At 40.0% G+C, this 20,481-nt stretch overlaps 1 protein-coding gene across 4 annotated transcripts in view; it reads left to right on the top strand.

Moving 5' to 3' along the window:
- The first annotated feature begins 1,328 nt into the window (after positions 1 to 1,328).
- camk1b (calcium/calmodulin-dependent protein kinase Ib) overlaps positions 1,329 to 20,481 on the top strand; it is a 44,223-nt gene continuing 25,070 nt past the window's right edge. The window contains exons 1-3 of one of the 4 annotated variants that reach the window (XM_085159008.1): positions 1,339 to 1,460; positions 3,258 to 3,270; positions 9,040 to 9,153. In XM_085159008.1, coding sequence (XP_085015134.1) covers positions 3,260 to 3,270; positions 9,040 to 9,153 — 125 coding nt within the window. In that variant the 5' untranslated portion in view covers positions 1,339 to 1,460; positions 3,258 to 3,259. Of the gene's footprint in view, positions 1,591 to 3,257; positions 3,271 to 7,564; positions 9,154 to 20,481 lie in introns of those variants that run through there. The other 3 variants (XM_085159009.1, XM_085159010.1, XM_085159007.1) reach the window with 3 other exon arrangements.

Here is a 20,481-nt window from a genome sequence, read left to right as displayed (position 1 = left end):
TATCCTATTTTAATGTTTAAATCCCACATCCAACAATATAGGTCTAAGCTTTGTATCAGCAGAGAGAAAACTACATTTAAATGCAAATTTACACCTGACATCTGCAATGAGTGAGAACTTCAAGACACTTCAGATAATTTAAAACCAGTGGCTCTTTGTCAGGATGCAAGCTTAGATGGTGCTGAAGAGCAATTTAACAGCGTTTTACGATTCCATTGTCAAACATAAAGGGATGGACTACTCACAAGGTACACTCACAGGGTACAATGATTTTAAAAAGGTTCAAATAAACTGATACACAACATCCTGTGTGTTAGCACACGTGTTTCAGTTCCAAGAAGACCACTTTAAGCTTGCGATGATCTTGACCTGTTTGAGGTTATGTAATCCACTAGATGGAGCACTACACCTGTACAAGCTGACACTGCACAATTTCAGCTTAGAGGTGTCTGCACAGGACAGAGTGTATGCACATGGTACTGAAAAAAAATTGTATGGGTTTATTTTTGGCTTCAGTTTTAAAAATTAGGTTTGTCACTGATTTTATTGTTTCATGAAACAACAGGCAGAAGAGTTGGAAGCAAATTATTACATTTTTTTTAAACTCATGAGTTTTTACTTACTGTAAGCAACATGCCCAGTAAACTGGAGTAGAATACTTGACTAAATGTAAGTAACATTCCTACTAGTCCTATATGTGGTGCCATCCGATGGTGTTAGGGATTTTATGATTAACATCACTCTAGTTCAGTGGCTTTGATGGGAGTGGGGTATATTATATTTTAGGCGGGGTAGTGACACCCCATACCCCCTTTGAAACACGCTCCTGCTCATGTCTAGCACGACTCAGGACAGACAAAAAGTAAAAAAAAAAAAAAAAAGAGAGAGAAAAAAAAAGCAATCCTCGTTTGATCAAACATAACGATTATTTTATTGCAACACTGTCGCACTTCTATGTGACAGCAGGCCAATAAAAGCGGCTACACCGCTCAGCGTGTGCATGTCACAAGCATTTATGTGACATGTGACAAGCTTTATTAGAGCTTATAATGCCTAACTAGCCTACACCTGGAAGTCTGTTAACCACAATACCTTGGCTGTTAACGTCATAAAAACCATGACACATCGTGTTTATTACAGCCACTATCGAAACAGCACGTCGATACAGGTGTTCTCGCCTCCAAGCATTTTATTACAGGTGTGGGAGTCACGAGTGAGGGGAGGGAAAGAGGGAGGAGATAGCTACCGTCGGTGCGATAGAGCCGTTCACCTATGCGCCACACTACTAGAGCGGTGATTGGTCCGCTTCACTGTGTCCGTCCTTGCCCTGAGGTGACGTCAGGAGGAACCCTGCTGGTGGAGGTTGGCGTGTGCAGATTCAGCGCGAGCGCTCAGAGTAGGAGAGACAGCAGGCGGGCTCTAGGCAGAGACACCGGACCTTCGTGACAGCACATTTTCAGGTAGGAGGGAGACACTGCGTTAACTTTCATTTTGACTCCCACCCTCTCCGACAAAGAGCAGATAGGCGCTTGAGCGCGGTTTCTCGTCAGGGTTTGGACAGCTGCTCTCCCCCACTGAGCTCTCTGTGAGGTAAGCTGTCGTTAACGGGCACTTTGGTTGCATTTACCTCGCCTGTAAGGACTTTTCCGTTGAAGGAATGTGTTTATAACAGCTGAAGTGAGATTTAACGACTTTTAAAAATAACTCGTTTTCAGCGTTTTAGGCTGCTGAAGCATAAACAGCAGCCGGGGTCACGTTATATCCTCCCATTCACTCCGAGAGGACCTCGGTGTAACTAAAGCTGCTGTTTCGAAGATCAGATGCTGACATGGAATATACTAGAGACTGAAGTGATCGCTTTTTATCCTCTTCTTCTTTCACTGAAACCATATACAGGTAGATATCTATCTAAATGGCTCAAGTTTAACTTATGGTATGTCTACAAAAAGCGTTAGGCCAGAAGGATCCCTGTTATTAATCTGTAAATCAGAAATACTGTAATGATTTCATCAGTAAAAACACATCACACTGTACGTCTTCCCCGGGAAGTCCTTAAAGCAGTTTGAGTGTAACCCCATCTGTCTCTATCGTTTATTTGCTTTCTGTTTCTCTGTGGCTTTCTTTACACACCGTCTCTAACTTTCTTAACACTTCACACACCTCCTCACCTCTTCTACTAAGAAGTCCTCTTATCATTGATAAGCTGGCCTTAAGAGGAGATTTGGTGTGCGTCACTGACAGCAGATGACCAATCAACACTGCTGTTAGAAAAATCTCAATGTGTTTGCCATGCAAGCAGATGGGTGCAGGTCGGTTGATTGATATGCAGGTATGGATGGGCTCCATGGCGTTCAATTGACAGCTGCTTTCAGACTCTGGGAAACACAAACTGGCTCTTCTTTCTTCTTTTTCACTGTCTGTGTTTATGCTTTTAAATATGTTCCACTTGGCACCCTGTGAAAAAGAACTTGCCCACATCTGCGGAGGTCTTTGTCAAGTGTTTGACCTAATGAAACTTCTTGTTGTTGTATGAAATATGTGAATGGAGTTTGTTAGTTTGTTTTGACAGCAGCTGCTTTATCCCCCTGTGTCTTTCGTCCTTGTCAGTGTGCGCAACATTCTCAGAAACAAAAACACTAGTTTTCCAAAGAGATAATAAAGATATCAAGATAAATAACCAAACATGTTGGGGGTAAGATTATGAAATTTGATTCAAAAACACAGCCAGACTGATCTGAAGGTTTTAAAATCACCGAAAGATCATCTCTTTGCACTAGTGTAGTGAGCTTTCAGTGAACTCTGTCTGCATTCCTTGGACATGTCTTTGACCAGACTTTTTGTTCATACTTGGCAGCATATTTTCCCCTCAGTTTGCCATAGATGGTGTGGAGAAGTATGGAATAATAGTGATTAAGCTGAGCCAAAATCAGTTTTTATTCTTTAAAAAAAACCAGAAGAATAATAAACAGAACCAATTTGGAGTTTATCAGCATCGTTATAGAGACACAAGCCAAATAAGTTATTTGCAGAGCTCTGTCTCCTTAAATGTTAATTTAACTTTTTCTACTTCCTCTTTTTTTCAGTCTTTTGCATTCATTTTGTGGTGTGTTCATGTGTCTCTTTGTGTGTCTGTGAGTGTGAGAGACGGTTTAGCAGGGCCGAACAGAGGTTTTTCGCACGTGCCATTTTGTCACATTTAACTGTCGTCGTGTGTGTGTGTTTGTGTGTGTGTTTCTTCTGTCTACTGCGCATCACAGGAATGGGAAACCAGTGAGTACAGCGACTCTCTCTAATTCTTCAACAGGGGGTGAATGCTGCATGTCACCTACTTCTCAGGGAATGTGACTATGATATTGTGCATTTTTCCAACCTCCAGCTTCTTCAGTCCTGTTGCTTATTTACTCAGTTGAGCAGCTTATCGTGTCCCACTGGCCAAAGTCATGCCATCCGTGGACGTTGAAGGGCTTTTTTTTTATTATCCGCTTTATGCTCATACAATACCATGCATGTATCTTTCCTCTACTCTCCCACATATTTAAGCTTTGGCCTTTTCTGCCCTTGCGTGTGTGAAACATGAACCATAATCTGCTGTTTATAGCATTTGCCTGTTTTTTTTTTAATTAAAAAAAAAACAACAGACACCCTTGCTCATGTCTAACTGGATTAAACTCCAGTGGCTTGAAATGTGTTGTTTTGATATAAAAGTGCTGTGAAGGAGGTTTAGGTGCATGTTGGCATTTGCTGCGTAATGCTACCTTTAGAAAATGCAACCACTGGGAACAAAAGGTTGACGCATATATGGATTAAAAACGACTTTGATGTTCAATGTCACTTCTTCTCAGTGCATGAATTAACATGAATTTCCATATGAGCAAGGTGAGATGCTACAAACAAGCAGCATGCGAGAGATGTTTTCACTCTTCCTCTGGCTTCATGTTCTCAAAACAGTCTTTTGCTCTTATGCAGTTAGGGGGATTAAAAAATGCAAAGCCTTTCAGAACTGTGAAGAGTTTTATTTTCAGTGGTTTAATTCATTGTTTAGTCTCTTAATGGAAGTCATGTTTTACTGTAGCTTTTTATTATGCAATCCAACCATTTTGTATACAGAAAACGAACATCTTTACAATCAAGGGGTCATGACTGTGTAGTTGCATAGTTCTCATAAAATATATATTTTATATATATTTAAATAAATAAATATTTCTTATATAATATTATACTGTTAAATGCCAGACTTTCAAAAAGCACGTGTACAAATGATCCATGTGAACCAAAAGCTCAGACTTCAGATTGCTCTTGGGTCTGTATGTTGTAAATAAAAGAGAGTTATCATCTCAACAGCTCACACCTTCTGTTTGCAACAGGTAGTCAATCAGAAGAGTTTTGGCTTAAAGGTAGTGGAGCAATAACTTTGTGTTTTGGAATGCGGACAAACTGAGGGGCTGCACCAAATTCTACAATGCGATAGACAAGGATTATTTTGAATAGTGAATCATGCAAAGCTTCTGTGGTTGGGGCCAAGAAACAACTATGATGGTAGAAATGATTGCAACATATCAACTTTAAGTAATTGTTTTGGCAGTGCAGGTTCAAGGTCCTGACTTGAAGTTACTCCAGGTTATTTTTTAAGGAAAACATTAAAGTAAAAATTGCTAAATGAATCCACAGTTTCCACAGAAAGAGACAGGTGGTGAGCATACACATGGGAATTCAGTTAGTCTGCTCTTTTATTATTTGTTGATTCTTCACAGTAGTTACAGGACTACAGGCTGTGCAACATCAGATTTATCAGTAAAGTATTTACACATGGTTAACTGCACTTCCTTATACAACTATCCTCACTTTGCATGCAGGTTTTCATGTTTAATTTAGAGACACTTCCTTTTTACTTCATCTTCTCTAAATAGCACACCAAATGATGTGGTGTAGAATGACTCATATGTATTTAAATGTTAACGGTAAGCTTTGTTCCGACAGGCTCATTTGGTTGGTTTGTTCCTTAGATTATATCGGAAGTTGAACATGAACACATACAAAAATTAGCACTGAGAATTACTCTGTAGATTAAAATTAAACAGTTCTTCCTGTGCATATATGTGCACTTTATGTCTGAGCAGGCTATTTTTATATATTCAAGCTAAACGTAACACACCGCAGCCAGCCGTCAAAGTAACCAGAATGATTTCCAGCTTAGCTGCCACCTGCCATTAGACACTAAAGCAATTTAGACGCTCAGATACCATAGCAGCGCCTTTGGGTTTCCATGGCGACATGTATGAAGCCAACTTCTGGCATTAGTGAAGGTAACACGACTGCCGCTGCGCCTGTCTGTGCGCGTCTGTATGTGTGTAATCATGTGAAAACCCCTGGACACACGTGGGAAAAAAAAAAATCTTTGAATTCATGCTACTGTGCGTGTACACCAATCAGTGCCTGCAGCTAGAAGAGGCCATGACCATTTGTTCTGAGATAACTGCAGTGTTAAGCCTCGCCTTGTTTATATGGCTACAGTGCCTCTCGGCATTAAAATGAGCTGATTCTGAACTAATTGGAAGATGATTAACTGCGCTGTTATATCGCCTTTAGCAGAACAACACTGGCCCAGTCCAGAACAATATGTTATATCATCCCATATAGACAGACTGTGAAGTTGCCAGGCAGGCAGCAGGAACAGAGGAGGAGTGAGGCATGCTGATATGAACAGGGCTATTTTAGTCTTCGAGATCTTGAGGCACTTTCTAGGTTTAGATTATGATAGCTGTGACAGCAGGGTCCTCTGTGATCCCTCCCACTCTTCAAAGTGTGGTGAGGACAAACATCTGAAAGTTAACTTCTGGTGTGAAAAATGAAGTGAGAAGAAAACAGAAAGACACAAACATTGTTTCAATGAGAGCTGCATTTTATAACTTTTTAATGGTAGAAGGGTATTTATGGAGGGCTTAATACCTTGGCCGGGTACAGTGGGGCAAAAAAGTATTTAGTCAGCCACCGATTGTGCAAGTTCCCCCACTTAAAATGATGACAGAGGTCAGTAATTTGCACCAGAGGTACACTTCAACTGTGAGAGACAGAATGTGAAAAAAAATCCATGAATTCACATGGTAGGATTTGTAAAGAATTTATTCGTAAATCAGGGTGGAAAATAAGTATTTGGTCAATAACAAAAATACAACTCAATACTTTGTAACATAACCTTTGTTGGCAATAACAGAGGTCAAACGTTTACTATAGGTCTTTACCAGGTTTGCACACACAGTAGCTGGTATTTTGGCCCATTCCTCCATGCAGATCTTCTCAAGAGCAGTGATGTTTTGGGGCTGTCGCCGAGCAACACGGACTTTCAACTCCCGCCACAGATTTTCTATGGGGTTGAGGTCTGGAGACTGGCTAGGCCACTCCAGGACTTTCAAATGCTTCTTACGGAGCCACTCCTTTGTTGCCCGGGCGGTGTGTTTTGGATCATTGTCATGTTGGAAGACCCAGCCTCGTTTCATCTTCAAAGTTCTCACTGATGGAAGGAGGTTTTGGCTCAAAATCTCACGATACTTGGCCCCATTCATTCTGTCCTTAACACGGATCAGTCGTCCTGTCCCCTTGGCAGAAAAACAGCCCCATAGCATGATGTTTCCACCCCCATGCTTCACAGTAGGTATGGTGTTCTTGGGATGCAACTCAGTATTCTTCTTCCTCCAAACACGACGAGTTGAGTTTATACCAAAAAGTTCTACTTTGGTTTCATCTGACCACATGACATTCTCCCAATCCTCTGCTGTATCATCCATGTGCTCTCTGGCAAACTTCAGACGGGCCTGGACATGCACTGGCTTCAGCAGCGGAACACGTCTGGCACTGCGGGATTTGATTCCCTGCCGTTGTAGTGTGTTACTGATGGTGACCTTTGTTACTTTGGTCCCAGCTCTCTGCAGGTCATTCACCAGGTCCCCCCGTGTGGTTCTGGGATCTTTGCTCACTGTTCTCATGATCATTTTGACCCCACGGGATGAGATCTTGCGTGGAGCCCCAGATCGAGGGAGATTATCAGTGGTCTTGTATGTCTTCCATTTTCTGATGATTGCTCCCACAGTTGATTTTTTCACACCAAGCTGCTTGCCTATTGTAGATTCACTCTTCCCAGTCTGGTGCAGGTCTACAATTCTTTTCCTGGTGTCCTTCGAAAGCTCTTTGGTCTTGGCCATGGCGGAGTTTGGAGTCTGACTGGTTGAGGCTGTGGACAGGTGTCTTTTATACAGATGATGAGGTCAAACAGGTGCCATTCATACAGGTAACGAGTGGTGGACAGAAAAGCTTCTTACAGAAGACGTTACAGGTCTGTGAGAGCCAGGGATTTTCCTTGTTTGAGGTGACCAAATACTTATTTTCCACCCTGATTTACGAATAAATTCTTTACAAATCCTACCATGTGAATTCATGGATTTTTTTTTCACATTCTGTCTCTCACAGTTGAAGTGTACCTCTGGTGCAAATTACTGACCTCTGTCATCATTTTAAGTGGGGGAACTTGCACAATCGGTGGCTGACTAAATACTTTTTTGCCCCACTGTATATGAGTGTGAGTCTAATTTTGTTTGACTTTATTTGAGTTCACCTAACTTGCCTGATGCTCAACTTTAAATAGATAAACACACGTTTCATAACCATAAACATCTGAGTTTCAGTTCTTCATAACAATGTGCTTCTTCAGAGGGGCTCATCTTAAAGTTGGACTTGTCAACACAGCTTTGCAGCTCTGTGAAAAAAACATTGCGTGAGGATGACAAATTTATATGTTATCTGGATCCATAATACAACCAGAGTTGTATGCAGCTCTGATACAACTGCAGTGGTAAGAAGTTAAGCACTTGAAGTTATGTACTTAGGACATACAGCAGCAACTGAACTGCTTCAGGTCACTGTTTGGTTTACTTATTAACCTGGCAGATACTAGACTTGGCTTTTGGCCCTGTCTGCAATGAATTCCTCTTTTGCTGATTATAAATTTTATTGCACATGACTGCGCTGACGTAACTTCACAACATCTCTATATAGTTGGAAGTGAACTTTATTGTTTGCCATTTTGAAGCTTTATAGTGCTACATATACTACATGTTAGAATACAACCACTTAAAAGAAATCACCAGCACACAAGCAACTGTGACCAGATATTTACCAGTGTTTTTGTGTAAATGACCAAATCTCTCCTGGCCCTGTGCTTAGAGTCCTATGCCATACAATGCTGAATGTGTGGAAACGCAACAGAAACATGCAGCTGTTGCTGTAACAAAGTGTTGCAATGGTTTGCCTGTAGTTGCAACAGATCCACTGGTAATTTAGAAAATCACTCAGTGTGGTTAGTTTTTGAAAGGTGCTGTAGAAAGTTCTGTCATCTCATTTGTATGAACACAAACACACCATACAGTGGAGGACATCGAGGTGATGGTATACCTGCTGCTTGGTCTATGACTTTTTGTCATACTCGGTGTCAAAGAAGAGGGCCAGAGAAGGTGGCGGGCGTTGTGTGTAGCCATTTCCCTCGTTGCCAGGATAAAAAAATGGCGGGTATGATTCTTGTGAAGGAGTCAGTCTCATAACTCATCCAGTACCGTCACTCCTTGACCAATCAGTGGCATGGAGTCTGTTGACATCACAACTTGACTTGGCTCGATTGGAAACCTGGTCTAGTAGGTACTAAAAAGTACTTGGTATAAGGTACTATCACCTAATGAAAAAACCTAAAAACCAAGTTGAGATGAGTCATGTGGATTCTAGTGGAAAAGTGGCTTAACAGACACCCACCTGGCTTATACACACCCTAATAAATCAGCTAAACAACTAATATATTCCCAACAGTGAAATAATGCTCACATAGTAATGTGACCTACATTTGGATATGAAATGTTTAATCCAACTGATAAGGGTAAAAATAGATTTGCAATAAAAAGCATAAGAGATGTGAGCCCTGAACTATCAGTGAAGTATTTATGGCAGTTAAATGCCGATATTTATGAATATTTTCTCCTTATCCCCCTTTTTCCTCACTAGCATTGTTTCTGAGCGTCACAACAAGAAGATGCCGCTGGATGAGGACTGTCATGCCTGGAAAAAGAAGACCACGGACATAAAGGAGAAGTATGACTTCAAAGACGTCCTGGGCACGTAAGTGTGTCTTTGCCACAGTGTTGAAATCCTTCGTGCTGTTGGTTTGCGAGATGTCTTTGTTACACTCTAGAAGACATTGCAGAACCATGAAGTGCAAAAATGGTGTGCTCTTTAATGCCTGTCTATTCACTTGTCTCACATGGATAAAATCCAGAAATATATACTTGACACTAGATTTCATTTTTTAAAAACCATTATACATGTAATTACCTAGTAAGTGTTGCTGCTTGAAGAATGTATATGTATATAGTTGGTAAAGGGCACTCAGCCGTGAATGTATTGAATAGGCAAATGATGCACCCATACGCGGTGTTATGCAACCATCCGCCTAAAAGGGCTGCCTTTTGCAAGCCAACTTCATGCTGGGCGCTCTTGTGAATGTCAGATTTTTAGTTTTGTAAAAATAAGTGTTCCACCTTTTGTTTCACCTGCCTTTTTCTCTTTGAAGTATTATATCTACTCAGACATGGACTTATTTTCAGAAGAATCATCTGATCGAAGTCCGTGAATTTAGCTAATGACCGCACAATTACTTGTTGTGTGTGACACTGATTTTTACTTGTATTTGTTTTTTTACCCAGCATCTAGTCTCCCACAGTTTGTCTTCACTTGTCAGGGTCAGTGGCTACATTTATCTGCTGCGTATATAGTCTATATGGTTATCAGCAGCTGAATAAATAAATGGATGTATGACAAACCATGTAGCAGATGTTATTGTTCTCTCAGACTGATTTTAAAAAAAAAATGGGTCATCAAATATGCTTTGGAGGTTTTCAGTATTCCTGGGCAATCTGCCCAAGTAAAGTCTATGTATGAGGAACACTGCCGTGTCACCGGTATCCTGTTGATCTACCACTCTGGCACAGTGTCAACAAACCTGCCACAAAGCATTACAATGACATGCTGATCAGCTGCTGCTTGTGTGCAAATGAATACAATGTTAGACCTCTTAAAGAAGTGTATTTCTTAGTCAGTACACAAGATAAACACACAGCCTCGTAAATTTAAACCTGTTTAATGTAGTGTCGACAAAAGGCCAAAATGATACTCCTGAGAAGGATCAGCATTAATACTGAAGTAATCTATTGATCTACTTCAATTATTCTTATTCTTATATTATAAGATTGTTAAGCCAAAGGACCTCTCAACAAATTATCACTATTTTATATTGCTGAACAGCCAAATGAGGAACACTTCATTCTCTATTCCCCTGTAATATACTGTTTAACTGGGAAACATGTTTTACGTAACAGTGATTCTGTGATTCTGTAAATGTGTGGCTCACTGTTTAAGAAATCAAGCATAAAGTCAAACTGCATAGCTGAGTGTCTTTGTTTATTCCAGCACATATGTCATTATATGAGACTAGTGACACATAAAAATATGTGACTTGGATTCTCACTTCTTAGTCTGTCACTGTGTTTTTACGTCTGTGTCGCTGGTGAGTGTGAAACACTACGAAGGAGGATTGGCTACTCTGAAAACTATTTAAGCTGTTTTTCATCAAACCACCAGTAGTCTTTGCCTACATTCAGTATTATCCGTACTTGCAGACAAGATTGCTATATCGCTGAAATATTTTTGGATGTAGTGTCCTGCGTTCAGCTGGCTGCAGATTTGTGCTTGTCTCCTTATTAATGATCTGTTTGCTGTGTAATCTCTCAAAGTGTGTGCGTGCGTGTGTGCCTGTGTTATATGACTTACTATGTCTTAGTGTGATTCACTCGTGAATGTGACCTAGTTTGTTTTTTTTGTTCCCATAGAACAGAATGTTAAATTGATTTATACTTTCTTGCTTTTGTTATTTCATGGGACAACAAATGTGAAAGTGGCTTCTTTCATGAATAAATCATAGCATGAAATGTTTAAATCCTGCAAAACATAGCATATAAATCACAAACATTAAGTTTAGGATTTATTCACATGGGTGTGATTGTGATTATCACTTTATCTCAAATGGTCATGCTTGATTTTTGAATGGCAACCCTGCTGTTTGTCATTTATAGAAACTTGAATCATTCCTGACGTATCTTAAGCGCAGCTACACTATATGTGCTAGTGTGCAGGAATCCCACTGTTGTAGCTGCACACAGTACGCTAGTCAAATCTTGATGTGATTTGGCTTTTATAATAATACAATTTATTCTGACATCAAGACATCAAGTAAGTAAGTAAGTAAGTAAGTAAAATTTATTTATATAGCGCTTTTCACAGATAAAAATCACAAAGTGCTTTACAACACAGGAAATGGAAATATAAAAAAAATATAACAGTAAATAAAACAATGTAAAACTATAAAAACAGCATAAGAAGAAATTAATCAAATGCTTTTCTAAATAAAAATGTCTTCAGCTGTTTCTTAAAAGAATCAATGGAGTCCGTGCAGCGAAGAGACAGTGGGAGAGAATTCCACAACCGTGGTGCCACTGCCTGAAAGGCCTGATCACCACGAGTTTTAAAACGAGTGCGCGGTACCACCAGCAGTCTCTCATCTAATGACCTTAAAGCCCGAGAAGATGTATGTGGTTTCAGCAGGTCAGATAAATATTGAGGAGCTTGACCATGTAGGGCCCTAAAGGTTAGAACTAAATTTTTTAAATGAAACCTAAAATTTACAGGCAACCAGTGAAGGGAGGCCAAGACTGGAGTGATATGCGATCTTCTCTTGGTGCCTGTTAAGAGACGTGCTGCAGCATTCTGCACAGTCTGAAGACGATTTAAGGCTGATTTGTTAAAACAAGTAAAAAGGCCAAGACTGTTTCTGCCTTCCAGAGGTCATGTTGGGGTTGAGATCGTCCTCCTGTCCAAATAGTCCCACTGTCTTTCCCACTATGAAATGTTTTCCCAAAATTACTGTAGCAATTTGGATCCCATTTTTCCCCTTTAAGCCTATACTGTTTTGTGCATGCATAGATACTTGTAACATTTAATCCCTAGAATAACTCCTGGTTATAAGCTCGTTAAGCATGGATGCCGAGTGTCATAAGACAGGATGTTTGTCCAAGGTGTCTTGCTTAAAGCGCGTTTTCCATACACCCACATCCTTGTTAGTTTTGGATTAAGTTCTGTGAACTTAGATGAAACCTAATACAAGGTGAAAGCTAGCTGGTTTTGTGAGTTTATAAAACCTCCCCTTGCTCCTTTTGTGTCACGAGTTGACATAAGTAGAAACATATTCAAAACCTAATCATAATATGAAGAATACATATATATACAGTGGGGCAAAAAAGTATTTAGTCAGCCACCGATTGTGCAAGTTCCCCCACTTAAAATGATGACAGAGGTCAGTAATTTGCACCAGAGGTACACTTCAACTGTGAGAGACAGAATGTGAAAAAAAAATCCATGAATTCACATGGTAGGATTTGTAAAGAATTTATTCGTAAATCAGGGTGGAAAATAAGTATTTGGTCACCTCAAACAAGGAAAATCCCTGGCTCTCACAGACCTGTAACGTCTTCTGTAAGAAGCTTTTCTGTCCACCACTCGTTACCTGTATGAATGGCACCTGTTTGACCTCATCATCTGTATAAAAGACACCTGTCCACAGCCTCAACCAGTCAGACTCCAAACTCCGCCATGGCCAAGACCAAAGAGCTTTCGAAGGACACCAGGAAAAGAATTGTAGACCTGCACCAGACTGGGAAGAGTGAATCTACAATAGGCAAGCAGCTTGGTGTGAAAAAATCAACTGTGGGAGCAATCATCAGAAAATGGAAGACATACAAGACCACTGATAATCTCCCTCGATCTGGGGCTCCACGCAAGATCTCATCCCGTGGGGTCAAAATGATCATGAGAACGGTGAGCAAAGATCCCAGAACCACACGGGGGGACCTGGTGAATGACCTGCAGAGAGCTGGGACCAAAGTAACAAAGGTCACCATCAGTAACACACTACAACGGCAGGGAATCAAATCCCGCAGTACCAGACGTGTTCCGCTGCTGAAGCCAGTGCATGTCCAGGCCCGTCTGAAGTTTGCCAGAGAGCACATGGATGATACAGCAGAGGATTGGGAGAATGTCATGTGGTCAGATGAAACCAAAGTAGAACTTTTTGGTATAAACTCAACTCGTCGTGTTTGGAGGAAGAAGAATACTGAGTTGCATCCCAAGAACACCATACCTACTGTGAAGCATGGGGGTGGAAACATCATGCTATGGGGCTGTTTTTCTGCCAAGGGGACAGGACGACTGATCCGTGTTAAGGACAGAATGAATGGGGCCAAGTATCGTGAGATTTTGAGCCAAAACCTCCTTCCATCAGTGAGAACTTTGAAGATGAAACGAGGCTGGGTCTTCCAACATGACAATGATCCAAAACACACCGCCTGGGCAACAAAGGAGTGGCTCCGTAAGAAGCATTTGAAAGTCCTGGAGTGGCCTAGCCAGTCTCCAGACCTCAACCCCATAGAAAATCTGTGGCGGGAGTTGAAAGTCCGTGTTGCTCGGCGACAGCCCCAAAACATCACTGCTCTTGAGAAGATCTGCATGGAGGAATGGGCCAAAATACCAGCTACTGTGTGTGCAAACCTGGTAAAGACCTATAGTAAACGTTTGACCTCTGTTATTGCCAACAAAGGTTATGTTACAAAGTATTGAGTTGTATTTTTGTTATTGACCAAATACTTATTTTCCACCCGATTTACGAATAAATTCTTTACAAATCCTACCATGTGAATTCATGGATTTTTTTTTTCACATTCTGTCTCTCACAGTTGAAGTGTACCTCTGGTGCAAATTACTGACCTCTGTCATCATTTTAAGTGGGGGAACTTGCACAATCGGTGGCTGACTAAATACTTTTTTGCCCCACTGTATATATATATATATATATAACCAGCTGAGCCTGGTTGACAGCCACATACATGAAAATCCTTTCAACCCTCTCATTGTCATCCCTCCAGTTCTCCACCTGCCCCCGGTTTGGGGCTGAGCTTGTTTATGGAGAGATCACCGGCTCAATGCATCACTCAGCTGTTTGCCACATTCATTTGCCTTTGCTGGATTGTTGTCTTGGTAACAACAAGAGACACTTTCCATAATGGACTCAAACAGTCACTATGGAAACAAAGTTTTTGATTCGCTATTAATAATCCATCACCGGGTTCATTTGTGAGCTTTGTGAATCGGATTAAAAAATTTTTTTTAATGGAAACACAGAAAATTTGACGCACTTCTATACCTTTCTCTACACACGTTTTGTGTTTGTTTGTTTTTTTTAGAACCTTCCTTGCTCATATTTTGACCATGATGGGGGCGGTCACTAATGTAAAACCATTAGTATTACTCTTAAACATTAGTCATCAATTTACCTGTCCTGAATTTGCAAAAACATTCAGTAAATGCAAAATAATCAAATGTGTATTTAAATGACTTGTTATTTATATATGTCACATTTATTTCCTTCAGGGGTCCTCAGTGACACAGTTATCCCGGCACTTTAGGATGCTTGGTCTGTTGCGGTATCAGTGCAGATACCTTGGCTTTAGGCTCATGCCAATACTGAATACTGATACAGCTCCAGTGTACATTAACAAGCTTTGTTTCTCACTGTGAGGTAAAGACTGGAAATCATTCTTTTATCTTTCAAACAGCGTCAGGCTCAAATTAAACTTTTTTTCAAACTTTACAAAGCAAATGTAACAGGTACATACAATGGTATAAATGTACTGAACTGCTTTTTATGATCAAAATAATACCAAACAATGGTACACACAAACAAATTGTACTTTTGAGGTTGATCAAAGTTTTTCTGCTTGCATTTTGCTGTCCTAAACGCTCTTGCTAGTGTCTCTCTTCTCTTTCTCTGCTTTCCATTTTACCCCTGTGTACCCCTCTGTACACACATGGAGTGTAGCTGGACAGAGAGACAGGTATAGATGAGTGTAATGAAGCTGATGGCTTACTAATGCTACTGCAAGTGCTATAAAATCTTCCTAACAAGTGTAAAATCTAATATAGCAACATCCAAAATGGTAACAGAGAAAGAGAGAGCAAAGCTGAAATGGAAAGCACACTTCTTTTATTGTGGCCAACTCACTTGACCATTGTTTGTTGGAAATCACTTAGTCAGTTACAAACTATAAAAAAAAAACAACAGAACTTGTGGCGTAGCATAGGGCTGGGCTATATCATACCGTTCACGGTAATACCGGTATAATGTTGGGCAACGATAAAAAAATGAAATATTGCGATAGAATATGGGTAAAACGTGCATGCGCAGTGCCTTTGTTTTCATACGCACATGGCGGAAAAAGCATGGCGGCGACGGAGAATTAGAAGGACAAAAGCGGATCGTTGAATGAAACAGATGAACCAGATTTGGTTTGTAAAAATGCTGCAACTTCAGTGGTGTGGAACAGGTTTAGCTTTCGTCCGTCAGATACACAACAAAGCAATATTTGTGGTAGCGCATGCTAGCGAGCCGTCGTGTTTTTTGGAAAATACGGCACACTAAAATCAATCCTTTGATTTTTCTGAAAATCGACAGTGCCCATTATAATCCCGTGAGCCTTATGTATGAATTCTGGTTGTGTTTACTGACCTCAAAATTATTTTATGTGGTACACGGCGCTCGAAAATCTGTCAAATGTTTCAGTACGACTTTGCTAAGCTACGAACCCACACTGCTTAATTGATTGTCGGAGCTTTACGGCTATCGTAGGCAGGAGCCTCGCGGAGTGATACATACTGTGCTTCAACATAATATTACCGTATTGTGTGTGTATAACCTCTTTTTAAGTTTTGTGTATATTATACATGGTTATGCTGAGGATATGTCGGCCAATTTCCACTGGAAATGCCTTTTGGTTAAACTGTCAGCAAGGAATTTGCATTTGCACTGTTAATTTTTTATATTATATAACTTTAATGCACTTAAAAAAACACACAGCTGCTTGTGAAAAGTGAAAATACATTGATGTATTTTTTTTTCACTAATAAAGTTGTGGAGTTGTAAAGTATTTTGTCTAGTGTCAGTTATATTGTCAGTTATATCGTTATCGCAAATTTTCAAATGTATATCGTGATAAATATTTTTGGTCATATTGCCCTGCTCTAGCGTAGCACGTGTGAAATACTCCGTGTCACTTCCCTGACCCATGTCTACTGGTGCACTTTTTTCTGATGAGTAACCTATTAAATATAGAAATCAATTAAATAAAGCGCTGTGCAAAACTCTTAAGTCACCCTTCTTAAAAATATATTGTTTAATATTTTGCTTGGAAAATAGGTGCAATAATTTAAGGAAATGTGTATCAACATGCATGGAAATATGGTATATATAAGGTAAAACAGAGGTTATATAATTCTAATGAACTTGAAAATCAGTATTTGGCACGATCACCTCTACTCTTCAATACAGACTGACCTCTCTTAACCAAGCTTTCTGGTAATTTCTTTAAGCACTCTTCAGGAATAGTCCTTCCATGTATGCTTTTACTACACTGGCAGTGTGTTTGAGAAATGGAAATGGCTGTTGTCAGTCAGATGGTATCCTGATGATACTGCATCTTGTCTCAAAATCTGGTGTTCCTTTTCTGAATTTATAATAATTTCACCAATTTTGACAAGATCTCCAACACCGCTGACTGAAATGCAGCCCCAAACCATGACAGAAGCTCAACTATGTTTTACAGATGGCTGTAGACTCTCCTGACCTCCTTTGTACATACTAACAATTAGAACTAAAACTTTTCACATTTGGATTCATCACTCCATCAGACCCTTTGGTCTAGTTAGTCTAGTTATTGTACAATTTGGCATACCTCAACATTTTCTTCCCGTTTTGCTATCCGTTTTGCTATCCTTAAAAAAAAATGGCCTTTTGACAGCCACGTCCTTGCTAAGTTATCCGTTTTATGAAAACAACACTGGTTCATCTTTCGAGTTAGGAGCCTTTTTATATTATATGATTCATAGGTCAGTGTTAAGTGGCTTTGAAAATGGTCAGGTACAAGAATTGGACTTAACTTTTGCAAGCTATTGCCAAGACCACTTTCAAAATTACAAGAAAGTCTAGCTCCTTGGAAATAAAATAAAGAAATTAGGGGTAACTCAACCCTAGTGCACAGTACTCTAGGTCAGCCCCATAGTGTTGTGTTGTTACAAATGCCCCATCCAGCTGTCTGATCAGTATCTGATATAAGTGTTGTATCAGTGCATCAGTCCTATGAACCACATAACAGCTGCTTGCATTGGTTTGTACTGCTAATCCCCAGCTGCAGGCACATGTTTCAGTAATCAAAGCAGATGGGGATTAATAAAAAACAAGCAATGGTACTGCAATCAACTTAAATCCTCCCTTAAGTTAATACCCCCAACCTCTCTCTCTTTCTATTTGTCCTACCCAACTCAAAACTTGAATCTGGGCTGTCAGAAAGCCAACCTCATTTTTGGCTCCACATCTCTATCACCTGCTCTCTGTTTCCTGGTTTCAAACTGTGTTCAGTGTGGGATGGGGGATCCCAGTGTATCCTGCTGCCCTTTGATTTTCAGCTGAAATGAAAGCGTTCATTATGCAGGGCTGAGGACACACAGCTGAGCATAAGAGCACGCCACAGATCCTCTTCAGGGCTTCTGTTAATCACATATTGTGTATTACAGTTATGTTTCTAGTTAAAGATCTGGTAATATTAAAAGTAGCATTTGTCACAGTTACCTTGAATTCAATAAGGGTAGGTGTGCAAGACTTTGTGTGTATGCAGTCATGCATACATATTCAGATGTTTTTGACTGAGAAGTTTGAATTTCCTTGTCTCTCCTGGTGCTTTCCTAACCTTTTATTTCAAATATTGACTTTCGCTGCTCTCTCTACAATATGTTGGTAAGCATTTGTCATGAGTCATGTCGCCCCGGGTGTACTGCTCATTGTCACAGGCCCTGTATTTGGAAAATAGGAAATATCTTATATATTGTATAATGTATTATTATAGAGCCTTTTCAACTTAATATAGAAAATATGAGTGAATCTGCTTTTAAGTGTCAGTAGTTATTTATTTGAAACTGTTTCTATGTTTCAAAGACTAGATGACCTATTACGTCATTTGAATCCCAGTGTCCTCCATTATTTTACTTTTTTCCCTTCTTTCTGTTGTTAAGATGTTGATCTTTTCACTGTAGTGCCTGTAAACATCTCTTTGCAAGAAATGTTCCCACACTTAGCCACAGGCTTTGAGATTTCTTTACTGATGATAAACTGCACAAATGAACCATGCTGACTTTTTTGACATTTAAATGGCTGCACATGTTCTCATGCCGCGAGCAGTAAGGCTATTCTTGGTATTTTTAGCCTAGAATACATTGCAAAACACAGAGGAGATAAAGCAACAAGAGACTGGCTATAGGAGGAAGTGGACAGAAAAAGCAGGGTGTAATCATCTAAAATCGTTAGGGCTGATGGATTGGCCCTGCCTATCTTCGTCAGTCATGTTCTATGGTGACCCAGTGGCCCTCGTTGTTTGTAGGATCTGCTATTGGCTGCAATTGATTTGGTAAGAGTTGTGTTTTCGTACATGCGGGGGTGATGGAGAGGCACAGGGAGTAAAAGGATTCATCCCGACAACACTTGTTTTTCTTTTCTTCCCCGTTGTGTATGTTTATAGGCACATGCAGTATAATTATAATAATCAATAAAGCCTCTCTATTTCTGTTATCTCTTGTTGACCTTCAGGTCCCCTCATTTGACTTGGCAACTCTGAGAATGAAAGAGGATCCATTCATCACTTCTCTTCTCTTTTTACCAAGCAAAGAGCACAGATATTTTTATGTGTTAGACTCCAGAGTGAGCTTATATTGTTTAGTGTCTGTTAGATGGATGAGATACTAATCTTTTTAACTTCATCAGTGTGTATTTCTTTGATATGAAACTGTGTTGCTGATGAATCCAGCATTTCACTGAGAAACAAGATTTTTGTTGATTTGTTGTACAGAATCAACAGTTAGTGCTGGGACACAATCTGTTAGTGAAAAGAGGAACCGTTTGCTCCACTTGTTACCTCATACTCATGCCTCTGGGCTAAATTACATGGGTTTTAACACTGATTTGCCTCTCTGTCTAAGGGCTCTCTGCTCCTGAGTGGAAGGGTTCAATAACTCAGCACTAAATGTTCATTTGTCTGAGTGTGTTTATTTGGGCACTTTTACGCACAGTTTCATTTGTGAATGACGATGGTTTGCATGACCAGAGATGAGGCTTTGACCATGCTGTAGCATTAAATGTTCTTACAGTAAATCATATTATTGTTTAGAGCAGGAAAGTCAAACTCATTTTACACCATGGGCCACATTCAGCCCACTTTGAGCTTAAGTGGGCTGATTCAGCCAAACTCCCCTTTCTGTCAGTGTAAAGATGTTTAACTACGCATTTAATCCCATTTATTATCAGAAAAAGAAGTGCAGTTTCAACAGTACAGCTCAGTTTTTCTATAAGGATAAAAATGCTGCTGTAGTAAATGACAAAAATCTGTCAGAACTCATAAATAAATGTATAAAACTACAGAAAAAATTTCTATTATGGTAAATGGTAAATGGACTGGTTCTTATATAGCGCTTTTCTACTCTGTCCGAGCACTCAAAGCGCTTTATACAGCTAATAAATAATATTAGCTTACTGCCAGTAGGAAAAGCTGTTTAAAACAAGCAAACAAAAATAAAAAACGCATTGGAGTCTTTACTAGGTCAGTTATGGCCCCTGGGCCTTATGTTTGACAACTCTGATTTAGAGAGACCATGGTCTCTCTAATACACGTACTAACCTCTCTTATAGTATATAAATCTTATAGTAATTAAGGGAGATGCCTTTGTCCGGATCTTGCACTCACTCGTTCAAAGTTTCATTGTCATTGAAATGACTGTTTTGATGACAGTCAGTTGCCATCTTCAAAGTGACTTTGGCCCAGCAAGGCAGTGATAAACGAGGTAGAGTCAGACTGTGGTGGCCAGTTTGCAGCTGAATGGGATCAGATTACAGATGTGCATTGTGTTTGTGATTAAACTGCAAAAATCACAAATCAGTTGTGGTATGTTGCAAACCTGTTGCTACCTGCATACACAGGAATTCACATTAATTACTTAGAGTGCAGCCAGAACCTCAGAGATTTGAAATTAAAATTCAGAAATCCCTCCACAGTTAATGATACCGTGTCTTTGTAGTGCAGTGGTTTACACATGTGCCCGGTTTAAGACTGGGAGGAGACACAAATCCCTTGGGGGGATATGCAAATGTGAAGAGCCATCTAGTGTGGCGGCACGTTGTAAATAAGGAAACAGCTGAAAGAAGTTTCTTCAGATGGTGACGTAGTGGCTGTAGGGGGGCAGTTTAAC

Source organism: Neolamprologus multifasciatus, chromosome 5 (genome assembly GCF_963576455.1).
Source record: "Neolamprologus multifasciatus chromosome 5, fNeoMul1.2, whole genome shotgun sequence".
NCBI classification, from domain to species: Eukaryota; Metazoa; Chordata; class Actinopteri; order Cichliformes; family Cichlidae; genus Neolamprologus; species Neolamprologus multifasciatus.
Note: the sequence above shows the minus strand (reverse complement) of the source record. Positions and strands in the feature narration are given on the sequence as shown.